The sequence below is a fragment of the Macrosteles quadrilineatus genome, unplaced genomic scaffold, assembly GCF_028750875.1.
Source record: "Macrosteles quadrilineatus isolate MER2022 unplaced genomic scaffold, UCM_ALF_1.0 Scaffold_4__1_contigs__length_99947679, whole genome shotgun sequence".
Lineage (NCBI taxonomy): Eukaryota > Metazoa > Arthropoda > Insecta > Hemiptera > Cicadellidae > Macrosteles > Macrosteles quadrilineatus.
Genome location: NW_026542597.1, coordinates 75,608,997 through 75,627,409, shown reverse-complemented (window position 1 = coordinate 75,627,409; position 18,413 = coordinate 75,608,997). Strand labels below are relative to the sequence as shown.

The 18,413-nt window shown below is 35.6% G+C and overlaps 1 protein-coding gene across 2 annotated transcripts in view; it reads left to right on the top strand.

Annotated features, from left to right (window-relative positions):
* LOC128992579 (aryl hydrocarbon receptor protein 1-like) overlaps window positions 1–18,413 on the top strand; it is a 149,871-nt gene that overhangs the window by 72,610 nt on the left and 58,848 nt on the right. For both annotated transcript variants that reach the window (XM_054416226.1, XM_054416224.1), the window contains exon 2: window positions 9,778–9,968. In XM_054416226.1, coding sequence (XP_054272201.1) covers window positions 9,778–9,968 — 191 coding nt within the window. The remainder of the gene's footprint in view (window positions 1–9,777; window positions 9,969–18,413) is intronic.

Below are 18,413 nucleotides of genomic sequence, written 5' to 3'. Positions count from 1 at the left end.
AACTAGACGTAGAGACAACTAGACGTAGAGACAACTAGACGTCCGCACCATCGTCAAGTTGTCTCTACAGCTTTGGACGGGGTACAACTAGACGCCTGTCACCAAAATGCAGCAGGTACAACTAGACGCCGGTACAAGTAGACATCGCCCCGGGCCAGCTATAACCTGCTAATTCATATAGCTTGTAAGATGGATGCTGTCTTCGGACCTGGAGGTCTACGTGGGTATACAGAGTGGACCGTCAGGAGACAGGTTCCATCATACAGAGTATAGTTGAATAAGCCTCTCAGAGTGCCATTGTTGAAATTACATCTGTTTTTAGATTTTTCCCGTGATAGATGTCATAAAATGTTATATAGATTCTAATAAGTTAACCTTTCAGTTTGGTGTGGTAAAATATTGATTTGTTAAGGAAAAAAGAGTATCTTACCTCAGCACACTCTGTCGGTAGATCAATTGGATCGATGGATAATTAGTGAAGAAGTCGGTCAGTCGGTAGCGAGACGAACTGAGAGCCAATTTAGCGATGACGTGGATTCCCGTCCAAGTGGCACCTACAAATGTATAAATACAGTTCACCCTTGTTCTGTATTTTATGTTCACCCTTATTTGTTTTAATTCATTTCACGCTCAGGTCTTTGAGGGTCATGTGACAGCCCATGTTATTGTTGCAATCAGCTGTTTGACAATGATTTAGCTTAAAGCATTTCGATTGTTTCAAGAATATGTTCTAGGTTAGAGTTAGTGTAAAAGGGAAAAGTGTATCGGTGTCATCGTTTTAAAATAGATCACCGTTTCTAATTATTATAAGAAGACATAACACGACATCATATTAATGCATTATGAAAGTTAGAAAATAATAATATTACATTAAATACAAATGGAGAAATGTACCTTGTTGTGTGAACTATACGCCTTTATTACTCTTCCAAAATAATGCAAAAGTAATACTCAGAAAACCCCTTGTGTTTCCATTTTGAAAAGTTGAAGATTTATTTTTTGTATACATAAGTAAAAAGTGTATACTTTTACTCAACTCAAAATCTTAAACCAGTAAGTCGATACGTTTTTATTTCCAACTCCTAACCTAACAAACATTTATGAGCACTTTTACTTATGGCTTGTTAAGATACCCAACCCTAAATCAACCACCACTAAAGGAACAACAATATAAATAACATTCAAACAGTCAAAAACAGTCAAAAATAACCCTAAACGCAAAATACAAACTTTAGAAAAATACCACAACCTCAAAGACCCGTTACAACCCATATGCTCACACATAGTTAGCGTTGCCGGAAGTAGGAACTATTTGATTGGCGGAATGATGTCTGTTGTCGGTGCCACTGACATGATTACATAGGGGCTGAGCAGAAGGGTTGCGCCAATTATAAACGAGTTAGCCACAATTGGGCCGAGTTTTTCAGAGGTAAAAAGCCCGACAGGACGCCGGGAGAACTGTTTTCTGGAAAGTTTGTCGTTTGTCGTATCCGAGTCCAAGGTAAGGTTTGTGGTCGCAGCTGTGGTCAACCACCGGTCTTTAGTGTATTTGATCGCATTCATGTTATACAAGTTGGTTGTAGAGCAACAAGAATGTTCAGTGGTATAGTTGACAGCTTGTTACCAGATAATTGTACACATTTTACTGAATTTGTCATATTTCAAATACTTTTTTTACGTTATTTATTACCTGGAAACGGCTCAAACCTTGGCCTTTCTATTTAACGCCGATGTTTGATAGCACCTTTAATTGATGGCATGATGATTAATGACATCTGGGTCCGCTAAGAATTGAACCGGCGACCTCCGGATTTGATGGCGAATGCTATAAATACTAGGCTTACCAGAAAAAGTATGTCGCTAAAGAGTATTTTTGTTGAAGTTTACAATAAGTAGAATTATCCAGTTCACTAATTGAATTACAAAATAATATGGTCGTTTCACCAAAGAATCATACTGATGATATTACTTAAATATAGAATTGATGATTATGATCATTACATGATAATTGTAATCATATATTTTCAATAGAAACGTGATGGATGTAACTAATGATTCATATTCCTAACTAAGTTGTTTTTTTTTTTCAATGCTCACGCCATGCCAGTGCCATTTTCAATTATTCTAGAAACACAAACAATTTTGAGGAAAATCTGTTTCCCTTCGAAGTTTTCGTTGATCGAACCTAGCACGGAAGTGTTTCAAGAGATCAAATCAAATTGTTGGTGAGAAAAAAGCCAACTTTATTGAACACCAACACAGTACCGTATTGAAATATTATTTTAACAATTATTTTCATTAAATATTATGACTTTTAAACAATTATGATCACTAAACATTACTTAAAATGGACAAAACACCTAGCATTTTATGCGTTATATTAATTGGATGGATATGATGTACTTTCTCAATGATTTTCATGAGTTTTTGAGTTGACTACTTACTAACAAAGACCCTGGAAGGAATCTAAACAGGCTAAATAACTTAAACTCTTAGTTTTTTCTCTACTTAATTTGTATACTGCACAAGCAAAATGGTTTTATAGTTGGAGTAGTTTCTATACCCACGGTATAGTAGCTGTAACCAGCCACTGTTTATGCATTCACGGTTCAAAGCCTACCCTCTAGAATGCCTTCAATTAAATAATTTAAACTTGTATTTTTGAATCAAATTGTTCATAATAGTTTAATTACCGAGTTCAGAAACATTTCAATCAAGACGTCTTCTTTAATTGTCGTTGTTAGGGAGAGTAACAGCGAAACGAGTGGAATGACTTCACTGGACCTGAATTTACGACCGAGAATTAAGACATTTGATGGAGATAACGGGAACAATGAATATGAGGTAGGTAGTAACTCTGTTATGTACAACAGTCTCAATGTCATTATGGGAGCGAGCCGGTCTAGTGGTAGAGAGCGGGAGTTCGGTCCACGAGTCCCCGGGATCAAATCCCACCAATCCCCAATATATTTTTATCCAATTTATAATGCAGCATCCTCTCGTACTAGCCTGAAGTCATTTTTAAAATAATCATAGGTTTAAAGTTTAGTTAAAATGTCATTAAATTTTACCTAAGGTGCACCACCAATTTATCAGTCGATGTTATCAGTAATTTCTAGTTACACCTTGTAACAAATAACGCTAGTTGAAATGGAATCAGCTGATCCTTGATATTTTAAACTTCATGTTAGGGTTAGGGTACTGTTAGAATGAAATAAATCAAATCAGCTAAGCTATTGACTTTGGCAACCGCATAGTAGTGTATCTTTAATCAAAGGTTGAATCAACAACTTGAGCTACTGCAAGTAGACAGACTACTTACATATAACCTTCAGTATCCAATAGTCAATGATAACTTAATAAGCCACCGGTTCGACCCTAGAGAAGTCAGTAGCTTTTTGATGGTTCCAAATTGGAACCAGTCACACACAAATGCCTTCGCTGTCTTCGTGATAAAAATAGTCTTGGTATAACCCAACAGAACCCTATCATAAAATTCCATCTAGTGTGTCCAGTAACGTTCGGTCCTTATATAGTTATTATAGTAGACACGAACAAAAACATCAAAACTAACATGACAACACTACAACGACGTAGCAACCAAAGACCCCCAACAAAATTTAAGACCCAAACAAACACAAATTCCCAATGAACCCGAGATACCATCTCGACGGAATCCCTTGTCAAAGACAACAATCAGATCGAAGCTGTCATTCAGTTATAAACGAGCCAATGACGTGAGCGCTACGGCATCAATGGGCCATTCATGCCCAGCCACGCACGATACTACGATACAACTCTACTATTCGTGAGGAGGACCATTTACTCTGCGATGAATTAAAAATGTCTGCGGCACGAACCTCAAGACAGCCTCAGCAAGGTAAAAACATGCAACTCTTCAAGGTCGCCAACCGGAAGTCTCTCGAATGGAACGGTCCAATCTCCGACTGTAGAAGTTGATGTAGGTGCGAAGTCAAAGTGGAATTTGGCTGAAATATAATTTTCTGCGTACGAAATGTTCAAAATATGAATAATATTTGAATTTCACAAAAATCTGTGTGTTCAGTGGACGTACACAATTTCGATCGGTGTTCGGCTGTAATCACACTCTTAACTTCGTGGGCGATGATTTCACTGTAAAAGGTTTGTTAAAAGCATGATTTAATTGTTGACACATTACTTGTTAAAGTATTGTGCTACCTAAGCAATGTTTGTTATCGATGTTTTTAGAAGAGTTGAGAATGTGGTTCATCTTCAAAGACTACCCTTGGCAAGCCAGCGGTAACAGACGTGTTAAGATAGATCAGATAGTTGGTATCCTGCCTTATCAGACATACATGCCTTACTAGCCCAAGACGTATAGCTACAACCCTGATCGGCAGGGGTGCCCATCCCCCCCAAAGCTCACGTCGCAGAATCCCCCCCAAATTCGTTGTTTAACCCATGCCGGAAGGTCTGGGAGCTAACCCATACAGTAGTTATGTTTATAATGCGGGGAGGGAAGGGGTGCCCCCGACACTTCTTTAAATTTATGGGAATTTGAGAGTTTGAATCAAACTTTTAACCCTATTTAAATGGACAATTTTGCTTTAAAACTCTAGTAGCAAACTATTTGTTAGTTTAGTTTTAATTTATATGAGTTGGATTTTTAACAAAACATGCACACAATTTGAATCAAAATTGGCCATGTAGTTTTTTTTTAAATCCGATTTTCCATTAATTAATAGGTTTTAAAAGGGAAAATCACAAAAGTTGCAATAACTTTTGAAACATAATTTTTACGGCATAGAGGGTTTATACAATTTTTGTCATAGTCAAAGAGTATAACATGTTAATTTTTAATCAAAATCGTACGGGCCAATTCTGAGAAAATTTTATTAATCCATTATTTTATAGGGTTTTATGGAATATCACTATTAAAAATCCAAAATGAAAAAAAATCTGGAGAGACCATGGATTGGTACCTAAAATACCAAATTTCATCAAAATCGGACTCGAGCCACAGGCGTGGTCTGTAGCTCTGTACCATACATACACATATACACACATACAGACAGACAAACACATCACTTCGAAAACCACTTTTTTGGGATCAGGGTTTTTACATGAACAATTCTTTTACCATATTAAATTGTAGGGGAGAAAGTACTTAAAGTTATGTCAAAAAGTTTGAGATATTTTCTAAATTGCCCTTTAATCCACTTCTGAGTTTGGTCCTTTTTAAATAAGTGTAAAATTTTCAGTCTCAAAAATATTACTAGGCCTAAACTTAATAGTATATTTCGTGCCTAGGGCCAAAAATGAGGTTTTGCTGGTTCGAGATAGTTTTTAAGTTCGATACGAAGTCGAGGACTTAAAACGATCGAGAACTGCAAAACCATTTCCAGTCTGTGGTACGAACGCTATTATTCACCACACTATACCCTATTACCACTAATTCACCTCACTCAATGAAAATGCACTGCACACTGATATAGTCAACACAACTACAACTCTAAGGTCATGTGGATAAATTATTTGAGGAATCAGCAAAAATAATAATAAATAGTTGCTAGGCAGCGGTGACAATAAAACAACTCTATTGCAATGCTATGGATACTGATTGTGTATTTAATCTACATTAATGTTTTAAGAAAGTAAGCGGGCAGCTGATTTTGCGGCCCTAGGGATGTAAAAACCTGCTCGATCCCCAAATGACGATGACAGCTGGCATGGCCTGCAAAACGTAACTTTCAGCCACCAATTAATGTACCTATATGTAAAACAGTTTAAAACATCGTGGTAAAATAGTATATTACGTTACTAGTCCTGAATCCCGTGCGAGACAAAGTCGAGTAGTGGTTTTTTATACGAGTCCGGCCAACACATTTTGGACGAGTGACGTACGATAGTTTACGTCATACTACTAAATCCGTTCAAATCCCTATATATCACCACCAACTAAAGGACTAAGAGAGGTTATGTTTTTGTTATAACCACTCATTGCCACCCAAATACAGTACTGTATAATCAGCGTATGAAACCCCATTTGATTAAGCTGGCGACAAACAGCTGTTTTCTGGACTAAATCCTTGCATGTGAAGTTCGTCAAAATAGTGTAGTGTGGCATAAAAAATAATTATTTATCTATTCTAAGACTAGTAAAATTTGTTTTACGCTCTTTCTAGATTCAAGAAAAGACAATAACAAATACAATTCAATTAATCCAGAATCATGTGTCTCAATTCTTGAAGTTAACGTAAACACATTAATACATAAATACATAGCCTATCAAAAACCTTAATTAAATTGTCACAGTACTGTATGTCAATTTCATCCAACGAATAAATGACCCAGGCATAATTATTTGGGAGAGCAAAAATATTATCACAAGCTTTCATGTTGTTGTTCATGTTGTAAAAATAGCAAAATGATTATCATTATTATAATACTGGGTTTTTATGAATCGAGTATATCTATCTATACTACATATTATAAAGAAGAGGTGGTGTCTGTGTGTGTGTTTGTATGAGCTAATCTCAAAAACTACTGAACCTATTGGGCTCAAATTGCACACACATGAAGCTACAGTTCCGAGGATACATATAGAACTATTCCCGCTTCAATATTGACCTCGGGCTCTGCCCCGTGGGCTTTCAAAAATCGGAGGTGAGAGATTTCAAAGTAAATTTTGATTGATGGTATCCATGACAACAAAGAACAAACCTACAAAGTTTAAAAATGTAAACAAGCAGTACTAACTGTCAAATTAATTTTGATTTCACAATTCCATACAGCTGGTTCAAACATTCATTTAAATACTGCATGAATATTAGAACAGAGAGGGTAAGGATCATATTTAAAATAATGATGTCACTATTCTGAATGTAAACATTATTTAACATTACTTAAATGGAGCTGTCAAACCATACGCTAATGTCACTTTATACTTACATGCCAACCCCGTACGAAGGACGGGTACTCTGCTAGTATTATAATAAACAAACCTAAAAAACCATCAATAGGTCCTTAAGGCAATGAGACTATTTGAGAATGAGTTCATAACAAAAGGTAAAAACAAACTCAAATTGCAGATACAATTTAATAAGCCAACCATAATCCTTTGACAGCAGTTGGATTGGAGTTGTTCTCACTGTCAAACATGATACATGAGTCAGAAAGTGGAAATCCACATAAAAGTATCGATATATTTTATAGCAATTATAAAATGATTTATTAATCAAGATAAAATGTCAAACGGGATTTTGATTGCATAATTACCCCAGTAATAAATTAAGGAGGTCGTAAAAATTATCTGATTAATCTTTTATGTGCTTTTAACCAACCACTGGCTTGAATCCCCCCCAAAATCATAAAATCCCCCCCAAATAAATTTCTGATGTCGCATTTTGCGACATCAAACCCCCCTGTGGGCACCCCTGCTGATCGGAAAGTGAACAATTACTTTAGAGTCAACAATACCCACTCTAGAGTCATTTTAAATTCAAAGTATTGAAGTTACGTTCAAACTGCTACCTCCGTATAATGTTAAACTTGTAAATGTTCAAGTTTAAATTTACCCATTAGTTTGCATTGTAGAATAACAGGCTACCTAACACACCTACTTTTGATTTAACATCAATGGTTTTCTTTGGAACAAGGACATGAAAGTGACAAAACCTAGAATTGCATCAACCAAAGACGTCACAGTGGTAGACTTTCACAAAGGGTAATTGAGTGTTGTTGAATTGTGTATGATGTATGTGCTTGTGTGTGAGTGTGTGTGTTGTGTGGGAGCGAGCTGTCGTGCTCTGAAAAGTACACTAATTAAACATCAAATGGCAGAACGATTCATACACTGACTAATTCCCTGTCAGACTCAGTCCGTTTCTCTCTTTCCCTCATTCCATTAATGCTGTACATTCTACATTATTTTGCTGAAACACACGTGCAGTGTAGTTTTCCAAGTATTAACATAGAGAAAACATTAAAATGGGGAAAATAAAATTGTAAATGTGTTGATCAATTAATTTTGGTAGAAAGTTGTTATGTTTCGTTGTTTAGTTGGGAGAACTTGTACAACTATAAATTTTAATGCAATCTCAGTTATTCGTAAATTTCACTTTTTTTTACCATACTTTGGAATTGGGTCCAAAATACTGTATATTTCAGCTTAAGTTCTCAGTATTGTCTTTAATAAAATAATCTCTTGAATAACCTGAACCAGTAGAACAAAGAATAAATATTTCTTGCAATTTCAAAACCCAATGAAAACTATAGTCCCATCATTGACTTAGAGACTCAAGTTTTGATATGTTTTTACTTTCGGTTACATTAAAGTGTGTCGATGTGGACTAATTGTTTATTTCATAGTTAAATGTAAAATGTATAGTGTGTGCTGTACTTTTAGATGATATTGTTGGACGACCAGTTGTCTACAAATGAATAATTAATTACTGTAGTTGAAGTTGAACATTACGGCATTCCTAGATCATAGGATGGATCAAGGAAGAAAAGATAATTTCAGTCTTAGCTTCTGAATGATATGTTCTAATTTAATTGCAGAACATGATTCGATGAGGAGAACATGTTGAAACTCCTCAAAAATTGTCACTTTTTCTTCATACATCGACCATCAAAATAGAAAGGTTTTTTTTTAATACCTCTTAGAATCTTATGACATTGCAATAAGTTTAGCCATCACGATAATTGTGAACGCAAGACTATTTTCCCGCTCGATTCCTAGCCAATCCCTCAAGTCGCCCCACGCACCTCTTGACAGACACCTATCATCCACTGTCGATAACTTCACTGGTTTCTGCACCTTGTTCATTACGATTTAACGACTTGGCGGGTTAAATGGCGATTAACCCCGACACCTTCACCCATCCGTCTCCTTTATTTCCAAACACTCCGATTCTTGTTTATGACCAATTTGTGAACCAAATGACTACTTACGCCAGTAGCGTCGATAACTTGGCCGTAACGACTCTGGAAAATTAATGTTTTATGTGTCTAGTCGGAGCAGATCGTTTAGAAAAGCCGATGAGTCTTATTAGAGAGACGTCAACTGGATCTGAGTCATTGCTTGATTGTTGACGAATTTATCAAAGGTAACCCCAACTGGTTTGATTTCGATAGTAGCTTTTTCACGCAATGAGTCTACTGCGTACTTAGATGTGTCAAAGACGATTTGACCATCTTTCTATGTACCAACGCACATATAGAGGCAATATGATTTCTACAGAACTTTAAATTTTGAACTTTGCTGACATGTTTGATGGTGGTCTATGAACGCGATCAGCAAATTGTAAACAAATTAGAATTAATCTTATGGTTTAATACAGGGATGTTCATTGCTAACTAAATTCAACATTCTTTACACTATATTCAAAACCTTTCTGGTTTGTTGATTCCGTTAACATTAGAGTGTGCATGTATCTTTTAGATTTTCGCCCTGCGTCTTTGCTGCGATTAAATCTAAAGATAGTTGTACTGTTGGCAAAGTAAATAGAAAATGCTGCACCTTTTCTGTCCAAAAGATGATTGAGCTTTCTTCATGACATGAGTCTAAAACTGATTGGTACTACCTGTTGAATCTTCAATTCCCTAGAATCTTCTTTGCCAAAATTGGTTGGATTGTTGAAGATTCCACTGACATATTGTTTTGGTCCTTACAATTTATGGAATTTCTTATGTCAACAATTGTTTGGGTTTACTTGGTCACACACTCGTTGATTGACATTTATTGTTTACTTTAGTATAGACTTTTTGTTGATTGACATTTCTTTTCAACAGTTTGAAACCGCCGCCCAAGGACGGGGTGACGAAGAGCAACCCCAGCAAGCGGCACAGAGAGCGACTCAACGCCGAGCTGGACACCCTGGCAAACCTGCTGCCCTTCGAGCAGAACATCCTCAGCAAACTGGACCGACTCAGCATTCTGAGGCTCTCCGTCAGCTACCTGCGCACCAAGAGTTACTTTCAAGGTCAGTCAAAGGGGAAAATGTGGGAATAAATGCAAGCTCTAGAAGCCATTCAAATTAGCGATGAGGTCTTTAAGATCAATGAGTGTTTGTGCAATTTGTTCGATGCCATAAGTGAGGTAAATTAAAATATACTACGCACGTCATAAAGAAGGCTCTTGATGGAAAAGACGTTTTGAAATTCTCCGTTGGCTGATAGAAATAAGCGCATGTTGCTTGGACCTTTTCGAAACGTAAATGTCTACCTTTTAATTTGTCTATATTCAACTGCGAATCTTACTCAACCCAGAATAAGTCACTGGAGGCCTTCAATCTACAATTGCAATGGAATTGAATGCTTGAAGTTGCAAGGAGAGTTTGAGGTACAAGGGTGTATTTATAAACAATTATCAATTCAAGCATAAATGGTACTCCTATGGTTTCAAATTATCAAACTACCAACAAAACACTTTTCAGACTTAATCTTTGAAGTATAGTTTCACTAGTCATCTTCCTTCTCAGACTCTCATTGTATTGTATTGTCATTTCGTGTTGATACTCTCTATAGACATCTTTTTTTGGTGTTGTATCTGTAACCAAGGTTGCAATTTCGTTTTCTCACACCAGTCCCAATGTTTATGACACTTATTATTATCATTATTGAAGAGAGTTTATTTTATAGTTCAATGTTCTCACTTAGAATAGCTATTTCCTTGTGGATTTTAGTTGTTGAATTTGTGATAAGAATTACCATTCAAGTTGACTTTAACGGTAGCTGTAGCCATAACCACCGCCTCTAATGAAGATAGAAACCCAAGTCTCAAAGTTTGCCCGAGGTTTTGTGGCAGTTGAACACTCTGTGTCTTCCCTTATCATCACATCGTCTGCTATTCCCAGATTCCCGTGAGCCACGACTAGGTGTTGGCGTAGGAGTTTCATTAACTGTGAGAATGGCTGCATCTGATACAGCACGGTAGCGGATAATTGTCCCACTGGTGTAATTGATTTCACCTATGTACGGGCGCAGCAATCGCGGCCTCATCTCTCGATATATGGCCTCGCCTCGGCAACTAATTATTCAGCCAGTTCGCAGAATTGTCGCGATCCCATCGGCAGACTCTCGCCTCGTATTGTCGCTTTAATTGTTCCTCCCGCGTCCGATTTACACCTACTTGCTGCCTAAGATGCCGTCAGCAATCGGCACATCTGCGGAGGCGAGGGTTCGCGGTGTAGGTGCAGCTGTTTGGAAAAAGGCGGTGACGTCATTTACAGATTTTTTAGTGGACTTCTTAATCTCTTATAGAATCTGAATTTAGGTAAATAGCTTTATCCTGTGATACAAGACTAGAAGATTCATGACTGGCAACTTTGTTTTGTGATACGAGACAAAAAACTCAAAGCTGACCAATCAAATCAGATATGGACCACTTTCCCAAAAACGACTTTTGTGTACCTTATCTATACCTCCTTGTGAAATGCCATAGGCGTGGACAGGGCAACAAAATCTACGAAAACAAACACTGAAAGACGAAACTCACGACTGACCAATGAATTCCAAATCAAACCGATTGAAATTCTCTACAACGTGAGCAAATCAATTCGATCTAAATAAGCCAATGCCATTCGCTTCGGATATTTCAAATAGACTAGACAATATTGTAAATCTGTGTTGAAGCCTCTTTCTTTATTCTCTATTCTGTGGATACCTTACGTGGAAACTGAAAGCCAACACAACAAAAGCAAACCAGTACAATATTGTGAAGAAAGACCCCAAAAGATTGATTTTGAACATTGTCGGAAATATTATGGAACCTTAGTACTGTACTTCTTAGACTGGAAAATAAATACTTAACAGACACTCTGAAACTACAATCAATCCTAATATGACAAAAAAATTTAAATTAATAAAGAATATTGCCTGTAACATGGACTTGGAATATTGCTTGTAGCTTTGTTTTCCTATTGTAATATCTAGGAAAGACTAGGACTCTCTGTATTTGATATAATGAGACTAAAATACTCATGACTGGCAAATAAAAAAAAACTGAAAGATACTAAAACAAAAAAAGTCAAAATCTATCTGGGATAGGCCAAAATAGGATTTTAGGATTGAAATTGACCCTATAGGGTAGTCCTCTAGTTTCGTACTACAGTAAAACCTGCACACCAGCTGCTCTCTGTGCATAAAACTGTGATTATCATTAACGTGGGTTTAAGCTAATTAGGCTCTGTTTGCTAAGGAAATCATCAGCCCTAATTATATCTTCGCCAGGTACGAATTAAACTCTGGAACATTTTATTATCAGCTGACTGGAGTGAGAGAGACAACGTTAACTCGTTCTTCCGCGCGTTGATGTTTCCGGTGCCAAAATGCGTAAACCGGAAGTGGAAAAAGATTGGCCCTCGTTAAATTACAACTGACAATCGGTGGAAATGGTTTCATATTGTATGTCTGTTATCAGTTGCGTTTTGTGAAATTTGTGCAGTACGTACTAGTGTAATATCTGAAACAAAATTAATACAGTTTTGGATACAATTGCTAAATACACAATACCTATATGCTCCCATATTTCTTTATTAATTGAAGTTTCCAAAGTGGCTATCCTGTCGTTAGTGAAAGTGGGGGTTGTTTAGAGTTTAGAGACTCATCTTGCCTTTCTGGATTGCCCGGGCCCATGGTTAGAAGGCAAAACTTTTGACCAAAAGGTGGGGTTAATTTTCAAATTTATGACTTTATTTGAATCCGAATCCCAATCCAAATGTGATTCCCAATCCGAAATCGAATTTCAATCCGATCAAGAATCCCAATCCGAATTCGAATCACAATCTGAATAAGAATCTGGATCCGAATCTGCATTTGATTTTCACCAATTTAAGTTGGGAGGGTGAAAGATAAGATAAAGGAATGGGGTGTAGGGGCGTTACTGACAGTGAACAGGTAAACAATTTGTACTTGTAGGCTGCTCAACACGTCAACACGTTTACATACCAAACTGACGATGAGACGGTTTGGTAAATGTTTATAGACGTTAACACTCACAGCGAGAAGGCTAATATTGATATTCAACGAGCGCTAAAATGTGACGTAAACTTACCATACTTTGTGTTTAGCGAATTAAAAAAAAAATAGATTACGCATAACCTATACATTTTTGTCAATTCAATCACCAATATGGGTTAGATATGTCGAAATGGGGTGACCAAGTGGGTTGGATCCTACATTATGATACTGTACAGGTCCACACATAACAAAATATAATCAGCCTCTTGGGTGAAGTGCAATAACTATCCATGAATTGGGTTCCCTCGTGTTAACATAATTTAAGTCATCACAAACTTAGGTTATCAGGTTGACATTCATGACATCTTACACCTACAGAAAATACTCTTTTTCTCATAAATTGTACAGCTCTACTTTTTCATTTCGGTGTGTAAGTCCTAAGGCATGATATCTCCAAGAGTGTTTTTAAATTATTTTGAAAATTTAATTTTTAATCGTGATTTACCCATAAAACCTATAAAATAATGGAAAGATCGGATTTTCACCAAAGCTGCTAAAACGACTTTTTTCAAAAATGTAGTTTTTTGTGATTTTTAGCTCTGAATAAAATCATACCAGTTACAAATAACAAAACCCAAAGCTGTAACAATTACGGTTCAAAAGTGATTGCTATTTCTGTTACTTTCCCTATAAAATATCGTTGTTACTTCCAACGTTTTCCCATTATGTTGTTTACAAGCTTATGGAAAAGGTTGTAGGGCTATATGTTCAATTGCTGATACAGTTTATATTTAAAATTGATATGATCTTTTGGTAGTTGGTCTGTATGCTAACGTGTAATTCCTTCTGGTATTTATTTGTGAGTTTGTGACACTAAAAATAAACTTCCAATAACACCTCTCAAAAAAATTTACACTTATAAATTATACTTATTAAACATACAATATTTTTAATGTTTGTACGTTCTCCAAATACGTTAGAACTCGCTGCGTTTGAATTCACAAAAAAACTGAACTACATAGCCTACATAAATTTACATGACCGAACATTAAATATGAATAATTTAATGTCATTATTAAATAAAAACAAACGCTTTTCATTACGTAACATGGTAGTTTACCAATTATACTTTTGCATTATTCCTAGTAAAGCTGTCACATATAACAAGGTCAACTGTAGCGGTCGACCATACCGTCGATGATATCATGGTGGCATTTACATTACAATGTACCATTTGATTATACTGCTTCCAAACAGAGGCCAGCCAAAGATTAAATAGTATATAGTATTTGGCTACCGGGTTTGACCACTTTGGTTAGTTTGGTAGTAAAAAGGTAAGAAACGTAATTACTCAACTCTGTATCTTCGGAGCTTAGTTACTGGTACATAGTAAAATATTTACTTGAGACTACTGCTTTGGTTAGCCAAAAACTAAAACGCGCTCTACATAATATACCAGGCTATATAATATAGTATTCAGACGATTCACAAGGACGGTATATCTAACGCTATTCTTTACCGTAGATTTGAAATTATTGGTACAAGTTAAGTTTAGATAGGCGAAGAAATGAATTCATAAACAATTCTTCGATCAATCCCATTTTAAAATATCATGGCGTGAGATCGAAAGTGTTATAAGCTTTACTTACGTATTACATATTTACATGTATCGTCTTTTTAGACCAGCTAAGGATGATTTTGAGGTGTGTTTATGTACGGATTATGTTGAGCTAATTTTTATATTTACTAATTCTAAAATATTTAAATATCTTCAAAATTGCATCAACTAAATAAAAAAACTCCCAAATTAGGTTTTGTTATCTAATTCTAAAATCGAACAATAAAGTGCATACTGTAGGATTTACCAAATATGAAGTAAAATATTTTCTCAATAAAACCGCAGCTCAACTCACCGGATCTGAAACATACATAAAAGATATCCATATAAAAAAATATATGTTGATAAGTCTATACCCTTAACAATATGGAAGTGCCCCTGAAAGCCAGTTCAAATACATCTTCAGACGAACTTCCACATTGCTAAGGGTATGTACTTTCAGCATAGATAAAAGGAGTCTTTTATCTATGCTTTCAGTATCCAAAGTCAACGCAGTTGGCCCGTTGGCACCGATTACCGGAGCCTACCGTATGCTATGGAACGTTACACCGCTAGACTACCGGTCTACCAGGACCCTGGTCAACAAGTATCGGGTTTCATCATTGTAAATATTGATTAATCAATCCAAGGTTGACCGTCAGCATCCATGCTGCCAATGGAGACCTATTTGAGTGATTAGGTAAAGTTTTCTCCCGAAAATGGATTTATATTTTTAAATGTTATGGCGAATTTATCTTTCACTTAAAGAAATTATGCTTTTGGATACAATATTTATATCATTAATTAGGATTTAGATTACTCCGAAATAGTTTAACATCATGGGAGTCCATGAAAGTATTGTACCTTAAAACCTTCTATGTAAAATCAATGAAAGTCACTAGAATAAATTTTAAACCTTAACAAACAACGTTGATAATTTTCAGGATTTAATTATCCTAGGGGAAATATGAATTACGAGCATTCTAATTACTATCCTTACTCTTAGATAACCTTACAATTTTACAAACATTGGTTCAAATACTATTTACAATATTTCAATAACTAGCAGATAAATGAAGAAATCCTTTTAAATTTCATGAAATTCATTGTGTATTTTTTATGTACATAAATAACAGGAAGCAAGTACACAGGGAACTTAAAAATATATATTTTTTTATTTAAAAATCTACAGTAAAATAAAAAATCTTCTACTGCTATATTTCATAAAGATCAATCCATAAATTAGAGATCAAAATCATTTTATTTACCTTTCATGGATATAATATGGAAGAAAAACTTCCACTTTACTAGCAAGTCTTCATTACTACCACGTTTAATTAATATCTTGATAAATAATAACTATTTAATTTCTTGTTACGAAATACGAAGCCGTATTAGAACGTTTTAATATACTGTACTTCAAATCTTTTTTGTCAAATGTCAATACATTTACTATTACTAAAAATTGTGTTCAGTTTGAGATTTTTGTATGTTACAAAGTAATTCAAAACTAATCAGAACAATGGGGGTTTTACTTAGGGAAAAATAATTTCCTTAAGGAAAAATACAGCTATATATTTACTAGGTAGACTTCATTGTTATTTATTTACATTCCCATGTTTTTTATGCACAATCCTCAACGTACCAACGTACAATATCTATCTACATATACATGTAGACAAATCTGCATGTACCACCCCCAATCCCCAATGCACCCTAGGGCGAACAAACGTACATCATTCCACCCCAGTCCCGGCGCTTATCGAGAAAACAACACGGTAACCTAGCAACCGTCGCCGTGGCAACCAAGCTACACGTCGCCATGGCAACGCGCTATAAACACTGCCCACTGCGGACTGACGCTTATATTGTGACGTCATAGGGAAAAAGTCCCTTCTCAATGCTGAAATGGTGGATTTGATGGTATATTTTGCTATAGGAGGTTGGATAATATTTTATTGTGTGATTGCCAGAATAATTATTGCTCGTATTGTTCTTGGGTGTTGACAATTATTATTCGATCAAAAGTGGGATCGAATTTAGACCCAGATGATGTTTGTAATTTGTCTATCTGCATCTGGGCTATATGTTATGCAGCTTTAATTTATAAACCACAACTATTATTAGTCAACTACTAAACATTTCTTTCTGTCAACCCCTTTCCAATAAGGAATAATTCTTACTAGATAACAATGATAAATAATACGTTAATTACTTTTATGCTGACTGAATATAGTTTAGGCTGGCAAAGTTTCTATACTCCCCGCAAACTTTCGTGGCGGCTGAGGGATTAGGACGGCCGGGTGGTGGCCCGGCCCCTAATTAGCCCTCGCTCGGCTGCACTGAGTTTTGACCATGAGTCAGGCACTAGGCGTAATGCATAGTTGATAGAGTTTTTGTATATCACCATAAAGTGTATTAAATAACGTCATTTTTGTAACCTGCGTCAAATAACAAGAACATTGAGCCCAAACACGAAATAATTACGATGATTTTAAGTATATACTTGGTTTTAAAATAAGAGACAGTTTTTAGAACAAGGTATATATTTAAGGTTACTGTATTTACAAACTATTTACACTACTGTTCACTAACTATTTACTATTTACAATTATGTTCAGAGAATGTCGTCCAAAGTCACGCAGGAGCTGAATGTGATACCAAATAATTGTGATATTATTAAGTACAGGCCTACACTTTGTTTGAGAATAATATATCGTTTTTAGATGAAGATATATATTTACAACAAGAATATAGAAGCAACAATTCTATGTATATAATTGTAAATAGTTAGTGAACAGTAATGTAAATAATTTGTAAATACTCTTAGATATATGTATATCTTGATCTGAAAACTGTGAATTATCCTTTAAAAACGTGTAGGTTTGTACTGTTAATATAGAAAATATTTTGTAACACATTCAGCTCATGAGTGGATCTGGATAACATAACGGTAAATTGATTTTGAACAGTATTGTGAATAGTTTTTAAATTGTCTAAAATGTATATAATTTATTCTATGATTTTATACTAAAACAAAGTGTAGGCCTGTATTTAATAATATCGTAATTATCCTTTTGTTTCACATTCATCTCCGGCGTGATTTGGACAATATTCTCTGTACCTTACATAATTGTAAATTGCATATAGTTAGTGAACAGTAGTGTAAATAGTTTGTAAATACAGTAACCTTAAATATATTAACAGAACAGTAACCTTGTTCTAATAACTGTCTCTTATTTTAAAACCAATAATTATACTTAAAATCATCGTAATTATTTCGTGTTTGGGCTCAATGTTCTTGTGATTTGATACAGGTTACAAAAATGACGTTATTTAATACACTTTATGGTGATATACAAAAACTCTATCAACTATGCATTACGCCTAGTGCCTGACTCATGGTCAAAACCCAGTGCAGCCGAGCGAGGGCTAATTAGGGGCTGGGCCACCTCTCGGCCGTCCTAATCCCTCAGCCGCCACGAAAGTTTGCGGGGAGTATAAATATTAATGTCACTTTTGAATTATTAGCTTCATAGGTTGTACAAATATCGTTAAGGAAAGTTAGGTTAGGATAGGTTAAATACCTTAGTTACCTCCTCCTTGACCGAGACCAGCAGTTGGATAGGTTGCGTCAATTTTCTATTTGACAGTTCCTTTTTTCTTTAATATAATCTACTTGAGCGATTTACTTTATCCACCTCAGTATTTTACACACTACGTGCTATATCAAAAGCGCCAACTGAGAGAAGCAATCATTATCTTCATAGGTTGAACATGCGTTTTGTTAGGTTAGTTTGGGTTAGGTTAGTATAGGTTTGATTTATTTGTAGGCTAAACCATAGATAAAACATACTCCCTTCCTTAGTCT